Here is a 25084-nt window from a genome sequence, read left to right as displayed (position 1 = left end):
TATGTATCTAATCTTTGCCTGGATGCTGGGGTACAGAACTGAAAAAATGACAGGCAATATATTTATTGTTACAAATATTTTCTTCTAGTGACAATGAGCAGAGTAAAGGTGAAGATAACAGAGGTGATGAGATAAACAGTGCCAGTCACTGGCCTGGATATTTCAGACACAGTACCACAGCCAAGGAGCAAGCATTTTAAGAGTGGTATGCAGCAGAACTTTTGCTACTTCCCAAAATCACACTGTGTTGGAATGAATTATCCTGTACATTAAGAGTTTCTTTTTTACATATATTAAGAATTGTTTAAAATTTCAGGAAAATTGTAAAGCATATCACCTGGCACAAAATAAAATAAATTTCATTAGGTGATAAGTAAAGGGAAAGTACTGTATAAAGGAGGCTAGCAGAGAATGGCAGACAAGGAGAAGACATAAGTATGTAATGCCTTCTAATACAGGGAGGCATGACATAGAGTTATCTATGGACTTTAATTTCTCGTGTGGTAATAGCCAATAGTAGAAGGAGAAACCACGAGATGGCTTATTTGTCTTTCTCTAGACAAACTTAAGAGCTGGAAATTGCTTTTCTTCTTGACTGCGTACCCTCAGCTGATGTCCTTTTATTATTTCACTGAGAGAGAATAGGTAAGGCTTCTGGTCAATGGTGTCCAGCTGAACTTACCCATTAGTCTTTGTTTACTTTCAATATGCCACAAACACAATATTAAAAGAATTTGTTACACACACACACACACACACACACACACACACACACCCCAAGTGGAAGGAAATGGTATTACCCTGCAAGGACAGAGAACAAGGGAGAAAACAAAGGCGATAAAATGAAAATGGACCGGTTCCTGGTACCTCTCACACCAAGAACTCTGAACCGTAAGTCTGTAAGGCAAAACAGAGAAAGTAACTCCATTTACACCACAGAACACATGAATTATTTGGGATTTGTGGCACTAAGTACCTCTGGAAATCTGACTAAAAGTGAGGCTGAAAAACTGGATAATTTATTGAAAGTATGTTGAAGTACCTAGGCCCTCAGATCCCCTCCCCCAATCCACACAGCTAGGGGAAGGCCCCTCCTTGCTGCTGCAGGGAATTGAAATTTTATCAGCTAGAAAGGATCATCAAAAGGGCCTTCATATTGAAAACAAGGATTTAAGTTAAAGCTAACATACTGAGAATATCACCACAAACACAGTTCTTAAACAATGCAAATTTATTACCTTATGATTCTGTAGTATAGAAATCCAACATTGTTCTCACTAGGTGAACTCAGTGCTTTGGCAGAGCTACACTCCTTTCTGGAGGCTCTAGGGGAGAATATATTTCTTTACCAGTTTTTAGGTTAGTAAAAGGAATAATATCCTTTTACCTTGTTTAAAAAGACTACATGAGTAGTCTTTTGAGTACTGGCACCAGCCTATTGGGCCAGCTTGTTATTCATCTTGTTATAACAAGCCAAGAAAGTGCCTGCTCTGGACACTTCTTCCCTGGAATTCTCTTTCTATAGATCTTCACATTCATTTGGGTCTCTCCTCAAGTATTTTGCTAATCAGCCTCCCTTAAATAATATTCCTCATTTCTCTGACCTGATTTTATGTTTTTCTTGGCATTTCATAACAAAGACTTTCTAATATATTTATATGTATTTTTTTCTCTGCTACTATACTGTAAATCCTTTGAGGTCAGAAACTTTCTGTTCACTTTTTTTTATCCCCATTTCCTAGAACAATGCCTGATAATAGAAGACAAGTATTCAAAGATATTTTTTAAGTTAATAATGATAGTCATAGATGAACCATGAAGATGTCCTCCAGTTTGTAGGTTTTAATAAAGAGAACAGGTAAACTGTTTTGTTCATTAGAACAGCATGCTAGTAAAGTCAATAGTGGTTTGGAATTCAAGATGCCTGGAGAATCTGCTTCACATTTAAATGTGATCATAAACATAAGTCATACAACACAGTGACTATGTGTGAGTTGGCTAGGGATGTCTTAACAAAATGCCCCAGAGTGGCTGGCCTAAATAACAGGAATTTATTTTCTCACAGTTGTAGAAGTTAGAAGCCTGAGATCAAGGTGTTGGCAGAATCAATTGTTTTTTTCCTGAGGCCTTTCTGCTTGGCCTGTGGATGTCCCTCTTCTCCCTGTGCCTACACAAGGTCTTTTCCTCTGGGTGTGTCTGTTGTGTTTTAATCTCCTCTTGTTCTAAGAAACATCGCCACATAGTCAAAATCTCCTAGTGTATTAAGAGTGATGGTCATGAGTCGGGAAAAGGATGCCAGCCAGTTCATGCAGTTGGCTTTCCCACTGAAGTCATTTGCAGGAAACAGTCAGAATTGTGGCTTCATTGCAGAGGACATCCTGCTACACCCACGGCAGTTCAGGGCACATGTGCTCCACGGATATTTAAAGATGAGCAAAAGCCAGAGTATACTGTGTGAAAATCAGGGTGTACTTGTATAAACAACACTTGTGTTTTTACAGAAATGTGTAAGTTCTACTACCCCATTTCCCAGATGTCTCCATTTGTTTGCACACACCTGATTTCCCTAGATTGCGTTCCTTCTCCACAGCGCAGGGACCTCAGCTCATTGTGGACTCTGCATGGAGACCAGTGTTCTACGGCCCAGGAATACTGATTGCACTCACTGTAACATGGGACTGCCTCATGCACCTGTGCAGAACAGGAATGGAAAAAATTATGTTAAACTATCCAAGTTCCAAAAATAATTGCATTTTTTTAATGACTGCTGAACATAACCTGAGAACACCACTGTGGTCCAACTAACTAAATTACATCCCCAAAAAGCAAGATATATTTGGCTTCTCTGAAATTACTGACTTAAAAGAAACATACAGGGGAATCAACTAAAATATGATGGTATGCCGTCACAGAAGGGAACAAAGGACAGTCATTTCCTATCAACAAAAAAGGAATTCCATGATTATTTCATTTCCTCAAAGAGCTCACACAGCATTATTAGATGATTCAGCTCTCAATTAGAGGTATACTGAATTCTCAGATGTACTTTAAGACATCATTTGTAACAAATATATGTAAGGAAAATTTACTCTAGAACATAAGAGTTTTTTAGAATGCATAAGAAAAGTGGTGTTTTTGCAACAAAAAATTCTTTTTATGTCCCCAATGATCAATACTAACAGGCAATCATTTAGCCTCCTGGGCATTGTGGCTTTATACGAATTTAGCTATTTGTAGGATGTTTTCTGAGCACAGCTAAAACATACAGACATACCACACTCAACAAATACTGTCTAACTGTTAGAGGCTATGCACAATTAGTGACTGAATATTTACAATTTTATGGTAAATACAATCAATGAGTGCCATAAATGAATTCTTAGATTACATCCTATGTGTTTGTTTGTGATGATTTTTTTCCTGAAATTGTATTCCAATGGGTAGTCAATTGAATTTGTCTGCCTCACTGAGGTTGAATTTAAAATGCATTAGTCCTCAATATGGAGCACAGTATTCTCCCTCAGTAAGGGGGGAAAAAACCAAAACTGTTCCACTGTGTTATGTAACTCTAGACAACAAAGATGGCTCTAGTTTAGTATGCTGATCAAGAGTGGTTCACCCTATTACCAAAATACTTAATTAATGTCTTTCTTCATAAATAAGAATTTAAGTCTGGTTCCTTTCCACCCCTTGCTTTTCTAATTCCATAAAATTGTAAATGATGACTAGGTAGTGCTATCCAAATAGAACCATTACTTCTAGGTTTACACTAAATGCAAGGGAAAGCACTATGTAATGGAATAACCAGAAAATAAGATTGGGGCACTTTCAGCATGCTAGATGGAAATCAAATGAGAAAAGATTATTTGCGAGAATGCATCTTTGGAATTACAAATAATGTTGTAAACTCTTTTTAACTGTGGGGTTGTATTTGGCTTTCATGTAGAGTGCAAAGGATAAGGGAAACCACAAAGTGAAAAATATGTGAGTGCAAAATGAAAGGAGATGGGAAATGGAAGTGAAATGGGTGTAGAGAAAGTAGGGAATTAAGTAACAAAAGAATCACATTTCATGTTGTAAATACTGACAGAAATGAAATGAAAGGGTCAGAAGCAGTGTCTATATTAGAATAACTTGTAAAGGAGAAACGTGCTCAAAAACGCTGATAGGATACTAGAGGTTAGAAAAAAAATTTGTAAAAAATGAAAAGACATGACCCCAACCAAACACACAGCAGGAAACTGAGCTCATAACAGCTGAAGGTTTAGTTGACTCATCTGTGCTGTGGAGATGAAGCTTTCACTAAATTCATAGGTTTGTTCTATAAACTCTTCAAAGAAAGGCTATAGGTTTGCATATGAGATACAAGAAAGTCTGTCAAACTACTTTGCATAAACAGAGGATGGAAGAAAAATTGATTAAAACGTAATTTTTGCCACACCTCATGATGAATCAGTCTGTAAGCAAATGGATGGGATATCTTCCCTCAAATGGACTCATTTTTCTAAAGCTGTTAATACTAAGCAGAGCTTATGTTTCTGCCCCCCCTCCCATATAAAGCCTCAAGGTCAAACAGAAAATGAAAAATTGTTTAGTTGTATGTACTTCTTGTATAAACACTTGAACACTTGGTGATATATTGATTTACTGTTTTGTTTTTACTTTTTATGTTCCAGAGATCTCCACCTGTGGCAGAATAGCTAACCTCAATGATAAGCTACTGAAAGAGAGGGAGCAGGTTTATGTAGGAAAACGCTCACCCACCTTCTTGATAATGGTGTGAAAATAGCACCCCTTAAAGAAGATTCTCCAGTTCCATGGATTTACTTGATCCCTGCTCCCCAAGTGCATCTGCTAAATGTGTAGCTAAATTATAACATCAGGATGCACATGTACAGGGCTGGGACAGTGGTGGTGGTGGTCATGGACACACTTTGGGTTGCTGGGGAAGCAAACATCTTTGGTAAAGTCATTTCTTTTATTTCTCTATATGTCTCCTATTCTCTCAAACTAATTCAACCCTTTGTTTACCTTTGTCTTAATATCATATGTTCCTCCTTTCCCTTAAGTAATATTGAGAGAATATGCTCAGAGAAATACAAGTTGCACTTTCAATACCTAAATACACTTCTGGTCAGCATATCTAACCAGAAGTCAGAACTGGACCATTAGTGCTTATTTATGAGACTACTTCAAACAAACAAACTTGTGAGCAGGTAGAGATGAAGTTTCAGTGATATCTGCATTTCAAAAGACATGGAAAGGGACTTCTGGCCAAGATGGATGCATAGTTAGATACCTCCTCACACAACCAAAAGAAGGACAACAACAATTTAAAAACAAAATACAACCAGAACTGACAGAAAATTAAACTATGTGGAAGTCCGACAACCAAGGAGTTAAAGAAGACATATTTATCCAGACTGGTAGGAGGGGAGGAATTGGGCAGCAGGGGTGGAGAAGACACAGCAAGGTGGTGGCTGGCAGACCGGGTGGTCCCACATTCCAGCACAGATAAACCAGGAGAAACTGTGGAGCGGGATGGACTGCACAACCCAGGGTCTCAGCACAGGGAAATAAAGCCTTAAAGCACTGATTGAAAATACCTGTGGGGGTTGAGGTGAAAGCGGGAGAAACTCTCAGCCTCACAGGAGAGTTTGATGGAGAGACCCACAGGGTCCTAGAATGTATACAGACTCACCCACCTGGGAATCAACACCAGAAGAACCCGATTTGCTTGTGGGAAGTGACAGAAGTGACTGACATCTGGCAGAGAGTGGAGCGAGTGCCATTGTTCCCTCTTGGACCTCTTCCCCACCTCTCCCCATCGCAGTGTCACAACCCAGCGATTTGGGTTACCCCACCTTTAAGACTCCACCCCTCACTACATAACAGGCATGTCAAGACAAAAAGAAAATCGCCCAAAGGAAAGAACAGATCAAAGCTCTAGAAAAAATACAACTAAGTGACAAAGAGGTAGCCAACCTATCAGATGCACAATTCAAAGCACTGGTGATCAGGATGCTCACAGAGTTGGTTGAATTTGGTGGCATATTAGAAGAAAAAATGAAGGTTATACTAAGTGAAATAAAGGAAAATGTATAGGGAACCAATAGTGATGGGAAGGAAATTAGAACTCAAATCAATGGAATGGACCAGAAGGAAGAAAGAAATGTCCAATCAGAAAAGAATGAAGAAACAAGAATTCAAAAAAATGAGGAGAGGTTTAGGATCCTCCAGGACATCTTTAAATATTCCAACATCTGAATTATAAGGCTACCAGAAGGAGAAGAGGAAGAGCAACAAGTGGAAAAGTTATTTGAACAAATAATAAAGGAGAACTTCCCTAATCTGGCAAAGGAAATAGACTTCCAGGAAGTCCAGGAAGCTCAGAGAGTCCCAAAGAAGTTAGATAAGGAGGAACACACCAAGGCACATCATAATTACATTACCCAAGATTAAAGATAAGAAGAGAATCTTAAAAGCATCAAGAGAAAAGAAGAGAATTACCTACAAAGGAGTGTCCATAAGACTATTAGCTGATTTCTCAAAAGCAACCTTGCAGGCAAGAAGAGGCTGGAAAAGTATTCCAAGTCATGAAAGGCAAGGACCTCCATCCAAAATTGCTCTATCCAGCAAAGCTTTCATTTAGAATGGAAGGGTAGATAAAGTGCTTCCCAGATAAGGTCAAGTTAAAGGAGTTCATCATCACCAAGCCCTCATTATATGAAATGTTAAAGGGATCTATCTAAGAAAAAGAAGATAAAAAATATGTACAGTAAAATGACAGCAAAATCACAATTATTAACAACCACACGTAAAACAAAAACAAAAACAAACTAAGCAAACAACTAGAACAGGAACAGAACCACAGAAATGGAGATCATATGGAGGGTTAGCAACAGGGGAGTGGGAGGAGGAGAGAGAGGAAAAAGGTACAGAGAATAAGTAGCATGGATGGTAGGTAGAAAATAGACAGGTAGAGGGTAAGAATAGTATGGGAAATGTAGAAGCCAAAAAACGTATATGTATGGACACATGGACATGAACTAAAGTGGGGGAACATGGGTGGGAGAGGGTGTGCAGGATGGATGGGGCAACAGTAATAGTATAATCAATAAAATATATTAAAAAAAGAAATGATAAAAAAAACAAAGACATGGAGAGGAGAATAGTGCTCAGTAAGTATATGCTGAATTAAAACTAATTTTTGAACGTGCCCAGGTTGCTAAGTGGCTCTTAGTTAATTTGCCAGAGAAAACAGGCCCACTAAATGGAACACATAAGAGGTGTTGTACGAAGCTCAAAGGCCAATAGGAAGAAATAAAAATGAAAGCCTTTGCTTTCCATTATGGGGCTTTGGTGAAGAACTGCAATCACTCCATCATCAAAGACACTGCTTGATGAGTTTGTTATGGGAAAGAAAGGCTGTCCCTTAACAGTTGTGAAAATTGTCTCCTAAGAGTCCTTTTCCTTCAGGCAAGGAATCTTACCTAGAGGATCAAAAACACCCAGAAGAGGAAAAAGGCAGCAGGTATTCAAGAATAAAAATTAACTACCAAGAGTATGTGCCCAATTTCTTCTCCTTTTAGTTCTGCCTATTTCATACTGCTATTTAGTTGGTGCTCATTATAGTTTTACATTAGAAGTGTGTTAAAACTTGGACTTTATCAGGGTATCATATGGAAATGATCTAAAGGAGAGGAATGAGCCATGGGAAAGTTAAATGAAAATCATTTTTAATGGCACAAATTAGGAAGAAAATAACAGAGCTTAATAGGACCATCCAAGCTAAAAAAATGTCAGCTGAAAAGTCTAAATCCTCTGAGAGAGGTAACATTACATTCTCCTAGTAATGAGTACTATTTATTACTTCTTCATTGGGGAATCATGTTTTTATAATTTTTCTAGTTCTGGAGTCATATCATAAACAAATTCACTGAGTCAACTTTTTAATATATTTTTTTAATTTTTTAAAAATATTTTGTTTATTTATTTTTAGAGAGGGAAGGGAGGGAGATAGAGAGAGAGAGAGAAACATCAGTGTATGGTTGCTGGGGGTCATGGTCTGCAACCCAGGCATGTACCCTGGCTGGGAATCGAACCTGCGACACTTTGGTTCGCAGCCCGCGCTTAATCCACTGAGCTACGCCAGCTGGTGCTCAACTTTTTAATATTTATTAAGTAAGCCACTGCTTGTGGTAATTGATTACTTGAGTTAAGTACTGTTTTCTGATACCATTCTCCAATTACAGACTGAATATCCTGAAAAAAAAATTAGAATCTAATGGGCATCAGTGGGTGTCATTATTACATAACAGAATTTTAGAATTCAAGCATTCAAGTAAAGCAAACAATTCAAAAACAACCACAATAAAAACAAAGTCAAATAGCCCTGATCAATATGGTTCAGTTGATTGGGTGATGTCCCTCAAAGTTAAAGGTTGCAGGTTGGATTCCCAGTCAGGTCACATATCTGGGATAGAGGTTCAGAACAAATGCAAGAGGCAGTTGATCAATGTTTCTTTCCTTCTCTTTCTCTCTCCCTTCCTTTCTCTCTAAAAATAAATAAATATAGTCTTTAAAAATTTTAATAAAGGAAAATTCATGGTCTCAAATTTTCTATAGCAATAACCCTTTGCTCCAATGAGGCTGTCCATTAAGACCAAGGTAGAAAGCTTCAGGATTGATACCTACATGCTGGGCACTGTGGCTATTTTGTCCAACTTGAAACTGGTTCAAAGGCCCACCTGGGACCATAGCCAGAGGCTGTTCCATTGTAATGTGAAAGGAACTGGTCTCTGGCAGTGGTGAGATCAATGAAACATTAAGGATTCCCCACTCCTTCAAATGTTATCAGTTCTTAACATAAGACATACAAACTTGCTTCTGATCGGGTCTGGGGTCCTCATTGTTATCCAATGCTTTCTCTTTTCTCACCAGGTCTCATGCCTTCCATCCTGAAAGATCTTCTAGGCTACAGTTTCTCTCAACTTACTGAATTTACCTCTTTTCTTATTCAACCAGCAACTAAGTTTCATTCTCCTCCACTAGGACCTGTCTGATTGACTGGAAAGTATCACTTTTACACAATTACGCATTAAACTTTTGCTTCTATTAATTATACATTTAAATCTGTTTTTTTTACAGTGTAACATATGCAATTGAACCCATGTGCTCTGCAATGTGCCCATCAACAGTCTCTAATCACCTCAATAATGTTGTGTGAAAGGTTACAGCTTAGACAACAAATTCTATGTCTTAGGTCTCAATTATCACAATCATTTCAGTTACACAAAATCAGTATGATCTCTATTTACAGGTAGAACTAACTAATGTTTGAAGAAGCTAAGTTAGTCATTCATGGTTAGTACTCAAAATGAGATTGAGAATTCTAATCCTGTGATACTAACTGTGCACATGCTGCCTGAGTAGCTTTTTCAGGCAAATCGTCATGCTCTGAGAGTCAACAGCTGTTCAGCAATAATGTTAATATTTATAAGTTCCTGGGAAAGGAAAACCAAGAAGAATTTTTAAAGATGTCTATGTGGTGGATGATGCCTATAACTTTGTATAGCAGAAATATTGCATAAGCATTGCATTCCTTGTCTTTGGGTATAGAGTCTCCTTTCACAATTTCAAAAACCTTAACAGTGTATTTGGAAACTAAATTCCATGTTTAAAGAAAGAGTGGGACTATGCATTTTAGATGGCTGCAATCCTTTGTGTGAAGGTGGTGGGTTAAAAAATATCCACACGTGTTTTTACATTGACAATTATGCCCATCATTGTGTGCTATGGGTTGGCTCAAGAGTACAACATTTGAGGTGGTGGTTTTTCTGGAGATGTTGGAGTCTAGTGATTCATACTCAAGGGTGTGGATAATTCAGTTTTAGCCCAGATGCTCAAGCTGGAAGCCTTCTGGCTGCCCTCCTTTCCTGGGCATTTTTGCCCACTAGCTTCTTTAGCACAGCAACTGCAAAGGGTTGCTCATAATGCTCAGAGCTGATCATCATGGCTGCTTTGTGAAATTCACCATTGGTTTTATTGATTTATTTTTAAACTGTTACCAATATTTTAATATATTTTATTCATCAATAAATATTTTTACATGATTGATCTTATTCTCCAGATAAAAAACCCCTTAGGCCTATTATATCTGCCACTTGCTAGTGCCCCAAAATAGCACAGAGAAAATCTCCATCAGAACAGAAGCAGGTCCATCTCAACTTCCAGGGTGTGGTTATCTGTCAGGATTCTAACCTCGTCACCCTACATATCTAGACTTTGAGTGTTGTCCTTTGCTACCATGTCTTTTGATCCTGTTCTTCTAAGGCAGCCTGCTTGCATGCTCTCTTATATATACTGCCAACTCCAAACAATCTCAAAGTGCCATCCCCATCTCATAAACTCCACCCTTCCATCTATCACCAAATCAAATATGTATTATGTGTTTTCTTCTCAATTTTGACATTAAAAATTAAAAGTAAACCTAATAATAATGAGTCAGTTTTATCTGTAAAATTTATCGACAAGTAAAATCTTAACTATTATTATTATTGAAATAATAAGGGTGGTAGGGATGCCCCATCTCCTAAAAACTGCAGTTTCCAAGCTAAATGTGCAAGCCCCGAGAACCAGAGCATCAGTGAAGCAGCCTTGAATGCAGTCCCATGCCAAGCCTTGTCTGTGGTCTTAATGAGTAATATAATCTCAGACATTTTGGTATCACCACTTGTAAACTGAATTTAGGCAATGTTGTGACTAATGAAGTTTTAATGTCATTTAAAAGCACTGCTGAATTTGAAAGCACTCATTAGAACATTTGTCAACATAGGCTAAGAACATAAAGCCATCATACCAAAAACTCAGGGAACCACTGGTTTTACATGTGAAGAAGAGAAGAAACAGACTGTTTTTTAGCCCACTTCTGTTTATGTTTTGGACAAAACAGTAATGTTTTGTTTATGTTTTGATAGAAATTATATTGTACAGAGTAGCTATTTTTCTAATACTGAATATTGAATAATATTTTTTTGCTGAGTTCTAAGCTCCATATCCATTACCTTTCACTTTCTAATGATCTACACCACTAACCCCCCTCCCTCTGACCTAAATGTCACTGATGATCTTTTAAGCACAGAGTCTTCAAAATCAAGACCAACATCCATGCACAGGTAAGTCATCTCTGTCACCCACATGGTCCTATTCCCCCCCATGGTAGGAGAGGGGGTGGGTACAGAAACTCAGTAAGACCACAAGCAATGCATGTACTTCCTCTCCCTCCCCCATGTTTCCTGCCTTCTTGAAGGATGTCACATACAGCCCACACACTATAGAAGGTATTTACTAGAGAAGAGCCCCAAAGCCTTCATCTAAAAGGGCATGGTTAAAGCTCTGTTATCTGTGCTGAGGCATTTTAGATTATTTATAAAGGCAAATAAGTAAAAATGCCCTAGCTAAAGCATAGTATTATATTACTCCCTATAGCAGATTTACATTTCTTATTGTGTGCTATTTAAGCAATTAGGAAACTAAACCATGGTCTTAAAGTTCACTACACAGTAAGGGACTCTCAGAAAAAAAATCAATGTTGTGCAGATCCTTTAAGTGCATGGCAAAAGTCTTATCAGACTCTCTCTCTGTTCCTGGTATGAATCACAGAACTGAGTGAACATACTGGCATAGGCAACTTGGGGCAAGTTGAACTGCACAGCCCACTCTGCTCCACAGAACTGTGTAAGCAATCATAACAAAATAGAATGAGAGGAGGAAAATCACTCCAAAATCTGCACTGCCTTCTTTAATACCCTGGGAGATGCTGCCCACTACTTGGCTGTGTACTGGCAAGACATCAGATGGAGTTTTGGAGATTGCTCGCAGCATCTCACAGCATGCCATGGACTGCTGTCATGGTGGCTCTTTGGATTTTCACATAACAGAATGCAGTTACCAGTCAAGCTGAAGTAAAAAAAAAGGCAACACTATGCCAGCTATGCTTGATACTTCCAGAAAACTCTAGCAGAACGGAGCCCATAGTTCTTTAGAAAAGAGGTTATAGATAAGCCTTGAGGACATTATGCTAAGTGAAAAAAGCTACTCACAGAAGTACAAATACTGCAGGAGTCCACTTCCATGAGGTATCTCAAATAGTCAAACTTATTGAAACAAAGAATAGAATGGCAGTTGTCAGTAACAGGGGGAGAAAAAAATAACAAGATGCTAAGCAATGAGTACAAAGCTTCAGTTATGCAAAATGAATAACTTCTGAGGTCTACTAGACAACACTGTACCTATGGATAAGAATACTGTATATTATACACTAAAGCCTGTTAAGTGCCTTGACTACAATTAATTTCTTTAAAAACTAAAAGAGGTCCGTGTCTCAGGGGGAACTGGACTGTACCCCAGTTGATGCAGTGGTGGAGAGGACTTTTGCCCTGACTGTCTGAAAGAAGGTGCATAGGAGCCTGGTGAAAATAATAGAGTGATAGACAGAGACTGGATATCAGAAAATGACCACCAGGAATCGGGTAAGAAAGAAAAACTTTCCCTGTTGCAATAAAAAGAGTGTGAAATGAAGACTACTCTGCTTCCTGGCAGGTAACAAACATTTTATAAGTTATAGGCATAAGGCGGTGGTAAAGCAGACTTGAACGGATCCTGGTTCTCAGAAACAGATGTCTGAAACGTTTATGGAATTGTTTGGGCTTTATTAAGAAATGAAGGAGAAGGGGTTTAAGCCTGAGGCTTGCAAGTCATTAGGTAAGTGTCAACAGAAGTGGAAGCTTTGGGGGAAACCCATCCTTTCCTATTGGCCTTTGCTGGGAGAGGTCTTATATAGCTCTACCTCTTCCCAAACATCACTGCCACTTTTTGGAAACATTTAAGATTAGTATATTCTAGAACCTGGGCACACATTAAAACTTCCTCTCTTTACCAACAGAATTATGAAGAAAAAAGACAAGACATCAGCCTCCCAAGTGCACTGATTCCAGGGAGTTTTGCTAATGAGCAGATCAGCAGAAACCCTCAAGTTTGCCAAGAAAACTTCTTTGTAACATATTTACCATCTTCTTCCATCTGATGTTGGCTTAATTGGGGAAAATTGGATGCTGAGTGTGACCTGAAAAGCAGTCAGGACTTTGGAAGATTTACCCAGAGATTAGCAATATTCTCAGTAGGCAAGCACAAAACTGGCTTCCAGGACTACATCCAAGAGGAGAGCCCTGTAATTGGTAAGAAATTCCTTTTCTGCATTTCTTATTATGCCAGGAGAGCTCTGGGTCCACCATGCCACAGTCTCTCTCTCTTTTTTTTAAAGATTTGATTTGTTTATTGTTAGAGAAAGGGAAGGGAGGGACAAAGAAAGGGAGAGAGACATCAATGTGAGAGAGAAAATTTGATTGGTTGTTTCTCATACGCACCTAGACGAGGTATAGAACTTGCAACCCAGGCATGTGCCCTGACCAGGAATCAAACTAGTGACCTTTTGCTTTGCAGGTTGATGCCCAAGCAATTGAGCCATACCAGTCAGGTATGCCACAGTCTCTTAATCATTGCCACAGATGAATGTTTCCTACTCTGAAGTGCATTAGAGCTTTCATGTATCACTTATTCCACAGTATTAAAGAGAACAGAAGGAGCCATCAAAAATTGCCATTATTTTGTCTAGTGAGGCCAACACACATACAAAAAAAGGAAAAACATAAGAACTGGAGTCTGCAAACTTCATTTATAATTTGGTTAATTTCTAATTGATCTTATCATAGAAAGCAGGAGGACAGGAGAAGATCACTGTTATCTTTCCATCCAAGAAAAAAAGACATAACTATTAATTCTTTATAATTTGGAGCAAAAGAGAAAAAATAAATTTACTACTATAAAATATCCCTAAAGAGACTATTTGTACAAAGATGTTATGTGTTATGCATACACAGTGGTCTTTTTCTTCTTCTGTAGAGTATTTACTATCTTCTAAATGTTTGAGAAAGCAACTCTTAGGCCACAGTGTATTCTAAAGAGTTTGTTTCCCTGTGTGAGAACACAAAGCTAGGCACAGTGAAAAATGGCTTTTCAAAATACAAACTCTAGTGAGAATTTTCCCATGACAAACTTGATGTACTGGGGCTAAGCTAAAATGAATCACAGAGTCACAAGAGATGTTTCATAACCAAGGATGGTGCACCCTAACCTTTGCAGAAATGAAAGACAAGATTGATTGGATAAATGCCCTGAGCGGTGGTGTTCAGTGGGTTGGGTGTCATCCTGTAAACCAAAGGGTCACAGTTCAACTACCTGGACAGATCCCCAGTTGGGATGTGAGGGAGACAACCAATTGATGTTACTCTTCTTCTCTTTGTCCCTCCATTCCCCTCTCTCTAAAAATAAGTAAATAAAAATCTTTTTAAAATGGCTAATTGAATAATGGAATCCCTGCCATTCACATACATGGTGGTAAATTGGGATCTTGGCACTGACTCCCACCATAATTTAATCAGTTGGAGACACTTATTAGGGGCTAATTGAAAGCTGTTGCATTATGCAATAAAGAGTATTTTGTTGGAACCACTGTTCCTCTGGGGCAGACAGTGAAGAGAGACAAGGGCTGATACAGACCTTTTGGTTGCTTACAAAATGAAAACAGAAGATGATTATGGAAGGAAAATGATGGTTTAAGGCAGATCTATACCTGGCCTCCATTTTAGAAAACCATAGTTTGACCAAAGGAAAGACAGTTCTGATGGTAAGGTAGAAGTCATGTCTAACACAGACAAATATTACTATATACAACATAAATAATAAAATGATCCCTGGGAACTTGCAACATGGGTTATTTAAAAAACTTGAAAATGAAGACATTAAAGTGTGTTACAGAATGATTGATTAACTCATTTACACAAAGTTGACATGTTTTTACAAACTTGGCCTCGATAAAAAAGTTAAAACATAGATATATGTGTGCATGTGCAGCCAACTGCATTTCTGAAATATTTATTATTTAAGACTAAGAATTCCAGCAATCATATTTTCTGCAAACAGCCTTTCTCTGTGCCAAAACAAACAAACAAAAAAACACAATAATAAAAACACAAATACTTTATACACCATGTCCCTGGTTTACACTCTGCACTCAATAGATGTATATGGGCTTAAATAATAAATGAATGACTGCAGGAATATTTTCTGCACATGCTTCCTGAAAAGCAGACCTAGTCCAAACCATAATCCTGGTATCACTGGAAGCTAAAAGTTTTGACTTCTCTGTAATTAATTTTACTGGGATTTTAGTATTAGGTATCAATAATTCAAATCCAATTGCTTGTAACTATACTCTGGCCCCAGTATGTGAAAGTGGATATACAAATAAATTCACAGAGTCTTCATGACATTTCTTAGATTTATGCAAATTCAAAATTCTCTCATTGCTGAATTCATTTTTGATTTATCTGAATATAGATGGCAGTAGTACCCCATTTCCCCATCACAATTAAGGACATCTTGAATTAATTAAGAAAAATACAAGCTTCTGAATGACTCCCTTTTTGTTCTCTTGAAGACAGGTAGTATTCAGGGTGATAAGCACTCACCATATTGAGTAAAGGTAGACCCTGCTGGCCACAAAGGAGCCAGGCTCACCTGGACAATTGAATCTCTCAGAAGGTAGGAATCATACCTCTCATGTTGCACATCTCTTATGTTGTACACAACCTCTGGCATGCACTGGGTTCCTGCACATGAATGAATGCATGTTGAACTTAACTGAACTCTAGGAAGTACAGGGCTTATGGTTCTAGATCTGAGCTTATATCTTACTTGGTGAGGGTTGGGGGTCTGTTAAAAGATTCCTCCTTAACAGGATAAGCACTGCTTGGGCTGACGAAGTGGTATCTATAGAGCAATTTATGAGATGGCGCCATCAGGTACTCTACTTGTATTGAATTTCTGCCCCCCATTATTGGATTCCTTGGTCAGACCCACTAAATTGATAAGGTGGTCCTCTATAGGAATGGCTTCATTTAAATGACAGGTGAAGTAATCCTTTGCACTGTGTGAGAGATCACCTGTGCTGTAGTGGGCAGAGAAGTATGAAGGAAGCTGTGAGAAAGGAGTTGGTTCAGGTTGTGTCATTAGTTTCCTGGCAGCTCAGTTAAGGGACTCTTAGGGTCTTGCTTTTCTCTTTATAACTTGATATTAATACTTATTTTCAAAATAAGTATAGCATGGTATGTGGGCTTTAGAACTTTGAAAGAGTTCTAAATAGTAATATTAGTAATAATAGTAATATTATTACTATAATAAGTAATATTTGTTTTGAGTAAGATTAGCACTAAAGCATGGAGTTTGAAGAGGTTTTGGAGCTGGAAGTAAAATATATATGATCATCTATTTCAATGGCATCATTTTCATCAAAATTATACCTGTAGTCCCATGTAAATTAACATAATAAACTTTGAATACTTGCTAACATTGCACCCAAACCTGGGAGACATGACAGATTGAAAGAGACAGACAAATGCCTTGAATGTTTTACATGCTTTCTCATCTTCCACAGCACCTATTGCATTATTGAGAAAAAGAGATGCACAATCAGCATCAACTAAGCCAGCAGAACAACCCTAGTCATTCCAAAAATTGCCCTATCATTTCTGATAAAGATACAAAGGAGTATTTACAAATTCTGTAGTCACATCAATTTTTGACATTTCCCTTGAGCATGAAATGATTCCTCCTAAAATGAAAACGTTTCTAATTTTATAGCTTAGGCATATGAAGTGCCCTATGCTGCAAGACTTAATTAAAAACCATTATTAATCTAGGAACCATTTGCTACATACAAGGTAGAGTGTAAGATATTGGTAAGGAATAAAAAGAAAAGAGTATGAATATCATAAAATTGTACAGTATTAAAGAGAAGTGTAATCTGATAACAGAGATATTTTGACAGCCGGAGCTTTCAACAGCAGCAGCAATATTTCTTGCACTTGCTCATTTATACATGCATTAATTCATCAGACATCTACTAAGCTCTGCTATGTAAGACTCATAATCTCCTTAGATGCTAGATAAATAAAGGTGAAACAAATCCTTTCCTCTTGTGGAGGTGTTGACAAACTATGAGCCATGGACCAAATTTGGCCTGCTGCCTATTTCTTTCTTGTTTAAAACTGGGATATAATTTACATATCATTAAGTTCATTCTTGAAAGTGTACAATTTAGCATTTTTTAATATGGTTGCTAAGTTGTGCAACCATCACAACTATTTCTAATTTATGGTATATTCATCACCCCCCAAAAAATGTCCTTTATCAGTCATCACCCATTCTCTCCTTCCCCTGGCCCCCAGCAATCAAACACTAAAACACACTCTTCCTCTATAGATTTTCCTTTTCTAGACACTTAATATAAACTGAATCATACAATACCTGGCCTTTGTGTCTCATGTTACTTTATTTAGCATAATATTTTCAAAGCTTGCCCATGCTGTAGCATAAATAAGTACTTGATTATTATTTATGGTTGAGTAACATTCAATTGTTTAATATCATATTTATTTATCCATTCTTCAAGCTGCTGGGCATTTAGGTTGTTTTCATCTTTTGGCTCTTATGAATAATGCTGCTATGAACATTTGTATATAAGTTTTCATATGAATATATAGAGAGAGAAAGAGAGAGAGAGAGACTATCGTATGTCCTAATATATGGCCTATCTTGGAAAATGTTCCATGAGTGATTGAGAAGAATGCATGTTCTGATCCTCTTGAGTAGAGTGTTCTATACTTATTTCGTTACCTTTACCTTTAGTGGTACTCTTTATGTCTTCATCTATATTTGAATTATAGTCTCATGTCTTTCCATTTAAGTGTGAAAGACTTCCTTTAGTATTTTGTGTAGGGCCAGCAATGATTTCTTTGTTTTGGTTTAATTGTTTTTAATTATATTTTATTCATTATGCAATTACAGTTGTCCCAGTTTTACCCCTTTGCCACCCTCCAACCAGCACCTCCATTCCCTCAGGCAATCCCCATACCATTGTTCATGTCCGTGGGTCACATGAGTAAGTTTTATGGCTGCTCCATTTCCTAGAATGTACTTTACACTCTCATGGCTATTCTTTGACTACCAATTTATACTTCTTAATCCCCTCACCCGTTCACCCATTTCCCCATACTCCCCTCCCATCTGGCCACCCTTAAATGCTCTTTGTATTCATGATCCTATTTCTGTTCTTCTTGTTTGCTTAGTTTTTTAAATTCAATTGTTGATAAATATGTACTTATTGCCATTTTATCATTCATAGTTTTGATCTTCTTTTCCTTTAATAAGACATTTTAACATTTCATATAACAATGGTTTGGTGATGATGAACTCCTTTAGTTCTTTCTTGTCTGGGAAGATCTTTATGTGCCCTTCAATTCTAAATGGTAGCTTTGCTGGATAGAGAGTCTTGGCTGTAGGTGCATGCCTTACATGAGTTTGAATATTCTTGCTGTCTTCCAGCCTGCAAAGTTTCTTTTGAGAAATCAGCTTACAGTCTCATGGGAACTCCTCTGTAGGTAACTGCTTTTATCTTGCTGCTTTTATGATTCTCTATCTTTAACCTTTGGCATTTTAATTATGATGTGTCTTGGAGCGGGCCTTTTTGCATCCATCTTCTTTGGAACTCTCTATGCTTCCTGGACTTGCATGTCTATTTCCTTCACCAAATTAGTTTTCTTTCATTATTTTTTCAAACAGATTTCCAACTTCTTGGTCTTTCTCTTTTCCCTCTGGAACCACTATGATGTGAATGTTGGAACACTTGAAGTCCCAGAGGCTCCTTACACTATCCTTGTTTTTCTGGATTCATTTTTTCTTCTTTTGTTCTGCATGGTTGTTTTTTGTTTCTTTATCTTCCAGTTCATTGATTTGATTCTCATCTGCATCCACTCTACTGTTGTTTCCCTATAAAGTGTTCTTTATTTCAATTAGTATATCCTTCATTTCTGACTGGATCTTTTTTGATGCTGTTTAGGTCCTCACTAAGTTCCATGACCATCCTCATGACTAATGTTTTCAACTCTTTCTTTGATAGATTGCTCATCTCCATTTTGTTTAATTCTTTTTCTAGAGTTTTGTTTTGTTCCTTTCTTTGGGTCATGCCATGTTTCTTTGTCTCCTCATTTTGGTAGCCTCCCTGTGTTTGTTTCTTTTATCCAGTAGAGCTGCTTTGACTCCATGTCTTGGTAATGTGGCCTAATATAGTAGGTGTCCTGTAGGGTACAGTGGCACAGCCTCCCCTACCACCCAAGTTGGGTAATTGAGGTGTGCCCTATGTATGAGCTGAACACACCCTCCTCCTGAGGTTGAGCTTTGATTGCTGTTGACAAGTCAATGGGAGGGATTTCCTCAGGCCAGTCAGCTGCCTGGAGGCTGTGACTACTAACCACCAACCTCCACCCTCCTTGGAGGATCAGATGTGCTCCAGGGTAGCCTGTAAATATCTGCTGTATGCATAGGCTCTGGGGTTCCCTGAGTGGCACAGACCAAAGTCAGCCCCCACCTGTGTTCTGCCCGGGGCCACCCTGCATGAGCTACAAAGCAATCTGCAGATGACTGCTACTTGTGCTGGGCTTGGAAGTTCCCAGGCAAAGCCAAACTTTGAATCTAGGCTGTCTGCTGCTATTGCCAGGCCTGGGGTCACTTAGAAAGAGGTATGAGGGCTGGGGGCTTACTGAGGCCAGTTGTTGCTTGTTTGAGAAAATTTAGAAAGTTGTGAAGTATGACCCAAGACCAGCTATTCATATGAACAAGTCACTATTAACAGCTTGGTTGGGTCCATAAGTTGGGTAGAGCAGAACCTCAGGGGATCTCCTGTACAGTGCAAACAGTGTCAGCCCAATTGATGGAGTCTCAGATATGGCAACTACCTGCCAGCATGGCTTTGTTGGGGGAGGGTTCAGAAAAGGAACAATGGCCACTTCCTGCCTTTTTGTCTGGGACAAAGCTGTCTACCAGCCCTCACCTTGATGTCAAACACTTCAGATCTAACTTGTATGCTCCTGGTGCCTTTCAAGCTGCTACTCCAGTGCTGGAGGTTGCAGGAGTGAGTCTGAGTAAGTCCGGGTGGGGTTCTTTAAGAGGAACTGCTTGAGAATCCAGAAGTTTCTTCCACCAACTCAAATCCCTGCTGGTTTTTGCAGCCGGAAGTTATGAGGGCTTATCTTCCTGACACGGTACACTGGGCTGGGGGGCCCGGTATGTGGCTGAGACTCCTTGCTCCTGAGATATCCCTCCACCACACATGGGTGTGGAACTGGCCCATTCATTTACTCTGCCCCTTTCTACCAATCTGGATGGAAGGGATTTCCTTAATTCCATAGTTGTTGGACTTCCATTCAACTCAATTTCTGATGGTTCTGAATGATGGTTGTTCTACAGTTTAGTTGTAATTTTGATGTGGTTGTGTGAGGTTGTGAGGCGTGTTTACCTACAACTCCATCTTGAGTGGAAGTCCTCAGTTTAGTTTATTTGTGAGTTTCTTAATTTCTCCTTGCTTTTTGAAGTATGCTTTTCTCTGAATATAGAATTCTTAGTTCAGTCCTTTTTTTCAGCACTTTAGGTTTTTTTTAAGGATTGTATTTATTTTTAGAAAGAAAGTGGAAAGGAGGGAGAAAAGAGAGAAACATCAAACAGTTGCATCTCGCATGTCCCCAACAGGTGACCTGGCCTGCAATGCAGGCATATGTCCTAACTGGGAATTGAACCAGCAACCTTTCAGTTTATGGGATGACACCTAACCCACTAAGCCACCATCAGGGTCTCTTTTTCAGCACTTTGAATATGTCTCACCACAGCCTTCTGTCCTCAAAGGTAACTGATGAGCACTTGGCTGTTAATACTGATGTTGATCATTTGTAAATTATTATATAAATTCCTTCTGTTTTGCTGTTTTCAAGATTTTCTTTTTGTGTCCGACTTTTAGAGTTTTTATTATAGTGTGTCTAAGTATAGATCTTTTTGAATTTATGCTATATGGAAATTGTTGTGCTCTTGAATGTGTAATGTGTCTTTATTAACAGAATTTAGGAAGTTTTGATTCTTATTTTTTCAAAATTATTTCTGCCTCTTTTAATGCTTTCTCTTTTTCTGGGATTCCCAAATTTCTGAACCTCTGTTTATTTGTCTTCATTCTTTTCATTTTTTATCTTTCTGTTCCTCAGACTGGATAATCTGATTCTTTTTTCTTTTGCCTGCCCTAACCAACTGATTAGAACCTCTAGTGAAGTTTTTATACTTTTTTTAACTCTAAAATACCTATTTGATTCATTATAATTTCTACCTTTTTATTGATATTCTCTATTTTGTTTGACATCATTCTTCTATTTTCCTTTAGTTCTTTGAACTTATTTAAAATAGCTTGCTCAACATCTTTGCTTAGTAAGTGTAACATCTCAACTTCCTCAAAAAATTTCTTTTGATTGCTTCCTGTATATGAACCATATTTTCTTTTTTCTTTGCATATATTTTATTTTTTTTGTAGAAAATTGAACACCTAAAATAATATAACATGGCAGCTCTGGAAATCAGCTTCTTTCCCTCCTTTAGTGTATGTAGTCATTGTTATTTGTTATTATTGCTGTTGTTGCTTTGTTTGGTGACTTTTTAAACCAATTCTGTGAAGCCTATGTTTTTTGCCTTTTCTAACAATGTCTTTAATGATCTGACAGAGATTCTCTTCAATGCTTAGCACCAGTGAGTCTCCTAGTCTTTACAAGAGGTTGTATGTGTTTTCTGTGGCTCACATTCAGCATTTAGCCAGGCAATGTACAGCTCTGCCTTTGTCTTCACTTTCTACTTGCAGAGCCTCGGGTCTGAGGTGAGAGGGTCTTTTAAGTGCTCTCCTAAGTATGTGCACAGTGCTCTGTATGTGAATGTCCTCTCCATTCCCAAGAATATGTCCGAGTTTTTCAAAACTACTATGGACATTTTACCCCTGCTTAGCTTTTCCTTTTAAGCTGTTTGTCATCCTGTTGTTTGTTTCAACTGTTAGCTTATATCTCAAATAGCCACAAGTTAAAAACAATTATCTCTATTTGGAACTAATAATCAGTTCCTACTGGGCCAATTCTGATTCTGGTCAAACAAGATAGACTTATAAGTCGGGTCTTCTGGGGAGCCATCAGATAGGCAAATAATGACAATTCTTTTTTAAAAATAGGACTTTGAAGAAGCTTCAACATTGTTCAGCACTCTGTAATAGCTACCAGAATGAATATTTTTTACTAGGACTTTGGGCAGTGTCTTTCAAGACTATTGCAGAGCTGGGATTGGGGTCATAGAAATAGGACAAGTTAAAATGCAGTAAACCTTGCTGTTCTAAGATTCAGCCATTTTGCTTAAATACATGCTCCCCAAATTGCTGCAGTCTTTGATTAACATACAGAGTTATTAGAAAGTTGATTTGGACTTTTTTTTTTTTTACCAGTGTTTTTGCTGCTTTTATGCAGAGAGGATTTGGGGATGTCCTTTTTCTATAAATATTTTTACTGACATTGCCCATTTTTTAAAATCAAGTTTTATTAAGTCTCAGACATACCCATTCATTATATGGATTGTCTGTGGCTGCTTTTGCACCACTAGGGCAAGAACTGAGAGGCTGTAAGAGAAATTTTATTGCCTGAAAATTTATATTTGCTTAGCCTTTCTCTTCATCTTATAGTCCATTCTACATGACATCGTAACCTATATTAAACTGTTAATTTTTTAGTTTTTGTGTTTTACATTGTATGAGCAAGTTGTAGAGAAAAATCTTAAATGGGATATTTTTGTTGTGAAATTAAATAAAAATAAAATATACTAAGAAATAAGATAAAGGGTTGATTATTCCGAAAGAAGGATGCCATGAACTAGGAAAAAAACACCCTCCATCTTCAGTGTAATATAAGAATATGACTCTGTGTTAAAATTAAGTCCACCAAGTTGCAGGTATCATGCTGTGTGGTATGTACCCTTCTCAGTAGAAAGTCATTGTTCTTACTGCAATAAAAGGGTTTTTTAGTACTCTAAAAATTGATCTTGACAGTTATTATTATAATCTTGAGAGTTAAATATGGGAATATGAAATGAACATTTACTTTTAGCAAATGTGTCCTCTCTATATAAGCTATTTAAATCTGCCCAGAGCATGAAATGAGAGACAACCCTGAGAAGATCATGTCACGATCTTACATATCATATGACCAGAAAAAGCCAACTTGAGCAGAGGTATGACACCACATAATTCTTTGGATTTGAAACTCTCCTACCTAACCCCCATTCAAAAGAAGTCTAGGGAGGTCAGGAGTTGTATATAATATGGTCTCTCCCTCCCAATTCATGGGATCCAAACTACCTGGGCTTTATTTTTTCTTTCTTTTTAGTCCTTGTAAAACACTGCACATAATAAAGTCTGGATGGTCCTGTGACTGACAAACTCACTTCAGCGGCTTAGTTTCTGGTCCCTAAGGCACCATCAATATCATTTTAGCCTGCTATTCAGGGAGCCTCTAAAAAAACATTACTGATGCTTTTATTCATTATATGGCCAACAAATATTTCAAACACAAATTGGGCTGGTCAGAAATAGCGTGTGAATATATTAAAGCCATAAAACTAAAGAACTGAGATTTATATGAGACATTGATGTAATCTTGCAGAAAGATTAATGCCTTTGAAAAATAAGAAGAGATTGAGAAAACTGGATATTCTGAGTGCTATTTGATAAGAATTTGGTGACTCTAGAATAAGTATCTTAATAGGAAGCTGTGTATAGAATTCTCACTACTAAGTTTGGACCTATAAAGATCATGCACAATCCACTGATACACTCTGAAAGTAGAGAGCAGATTTAATATCAAAACATTTTCAGAGCCTGGGATATTCTGAAATCTCAGAGTATTGTTTTTTTTTCATGTCATAAAATAAGTCAGGCATGACAGATATTTAACAGATACAAATTTAAACAGATATAAACAATTTTCTGGGTTTCTGAAATAGTAATTTTGCTAATGTTAAAGAATTCATTCTATAGCAACATGTAAGAAACTGGCTGTCCTCTGTGACTATTTTTTTTCTTCCATGTGTGAACAATGTTTTGATCAGGATTTACAAAGAGAAAAAAAGCCAATTTGTGAAGAAAAACATCAAAGCTTTTTTTCACTAAATGAAAACAGTAAAGATCAAAACAGATTGCAACACCAACCTGAGCCTTTGTAGAAGTCCATGTTGGCAGTGCATGACAAGCAGAAGGGAGAGAAAATTATATATCCATTAGTTGAGTTGCTATCATAATGCAAAATTGAAAAAAGTAGAAATCCTTTCACTTGGCTATTAAAAATTAATGGCTTACATTTCTGCTAGAATTGGAATGTTTCCCTCCCCATTCTCAAGGAAAAGACCCCTTCTAAGTGGATATCAAACATATGACTCTGGGAATAAAGAATAAATACATGGATCTCAGAAAGTGGAGCAGATTTTATCTGGATGTCCTCTGGCTATGAGAGCAGATTCTTAAAACCAAGACTTAAGGAAATACAATAAATCTCTGAAGCTTAACTCAAATTCCCTAAAAAGTATCACAGTCATAGCTTATCAATCTTGGTGCAAAAAAAGACACTACATTTATTATTTTTGAGGAATACAGAACATAAAAACCAGGTGAACTCTTAGAATGTGGATTCCATGACACTTGTTCCTACTGCCCAATCTCACCTGCACCTATGTGTCTTCTTTACTCCTTAACTTTACCACGATTTTCATTGTGAACTTATTTGACTCATTATTTAATTACTATCATCTCTATAACTAGACTGTGCTTCCTGAAGGCAGGGTAGCCTAATTTGTTGTTGTTGTTCAACATTCTGTTCTCAATACTTATCTATTTTCTGGCATAGAGTAAATACTCCAAAAATATTTGTAAAAAGTTGAAAGAATGAATTCAGTTCCAAGGCAATATACATTACAAGTATTTAGTTACATCTGAAAAATTATACTCCGAATTCAAATGCCATTTCAATTTGAATTAAAGTTTTACTCTTTTATGTAACAGATCAGAAATTTT

The 25084-nt window shown here is 37.6% G+C and overlaps 1 protein-coding gene across 1 annotated transcript in view; it reads right to left on the bottom strand.

Annotated features, from left to right (window-relative positions):
• The window catches only part of THSD7B (thrombospondin type 1 domain containing 7B), a 776886-nt gene that overhangs the window by 118331 nt on the left and 633471 nt on the right, over positions 1-25084 (bottom strand). Inside the window, exon 15 of the mRNA XM_045826088.1 lies at positions 2558-2691. Within this exon, the coding sequence (XP_045682044.1) occupies positions 2558-2691 (134 nt within the window). The remainder of the gene's footprint in view (positions 1-2557; positions 2692-25084) is intronic.

The sequence above is a fragment of the Phyllostomus hastatus genome, unplaced genomic scaffold, assembly GCF_019186645.2.
Source record: "Phyllostomus hastatus isolate PE091 unplaced genomic scaffold, TTU_PhHast_1.1 phas_scaffold_60, whole genome shotgun sequence".
In the NCBI taxonomy this organism is placed as follows: Eukaryota; Metazoa; Chordata; class Mammalia; order Chiroptera; family Phyllostomidae; genus Phyllostomus; species Phyllostomus hastatus.
The sequence above is the reverse complement of the archived record's forward strand: the minus strand, read 5'-3'. Positions and strand labels throughout refer to the sequence as shown.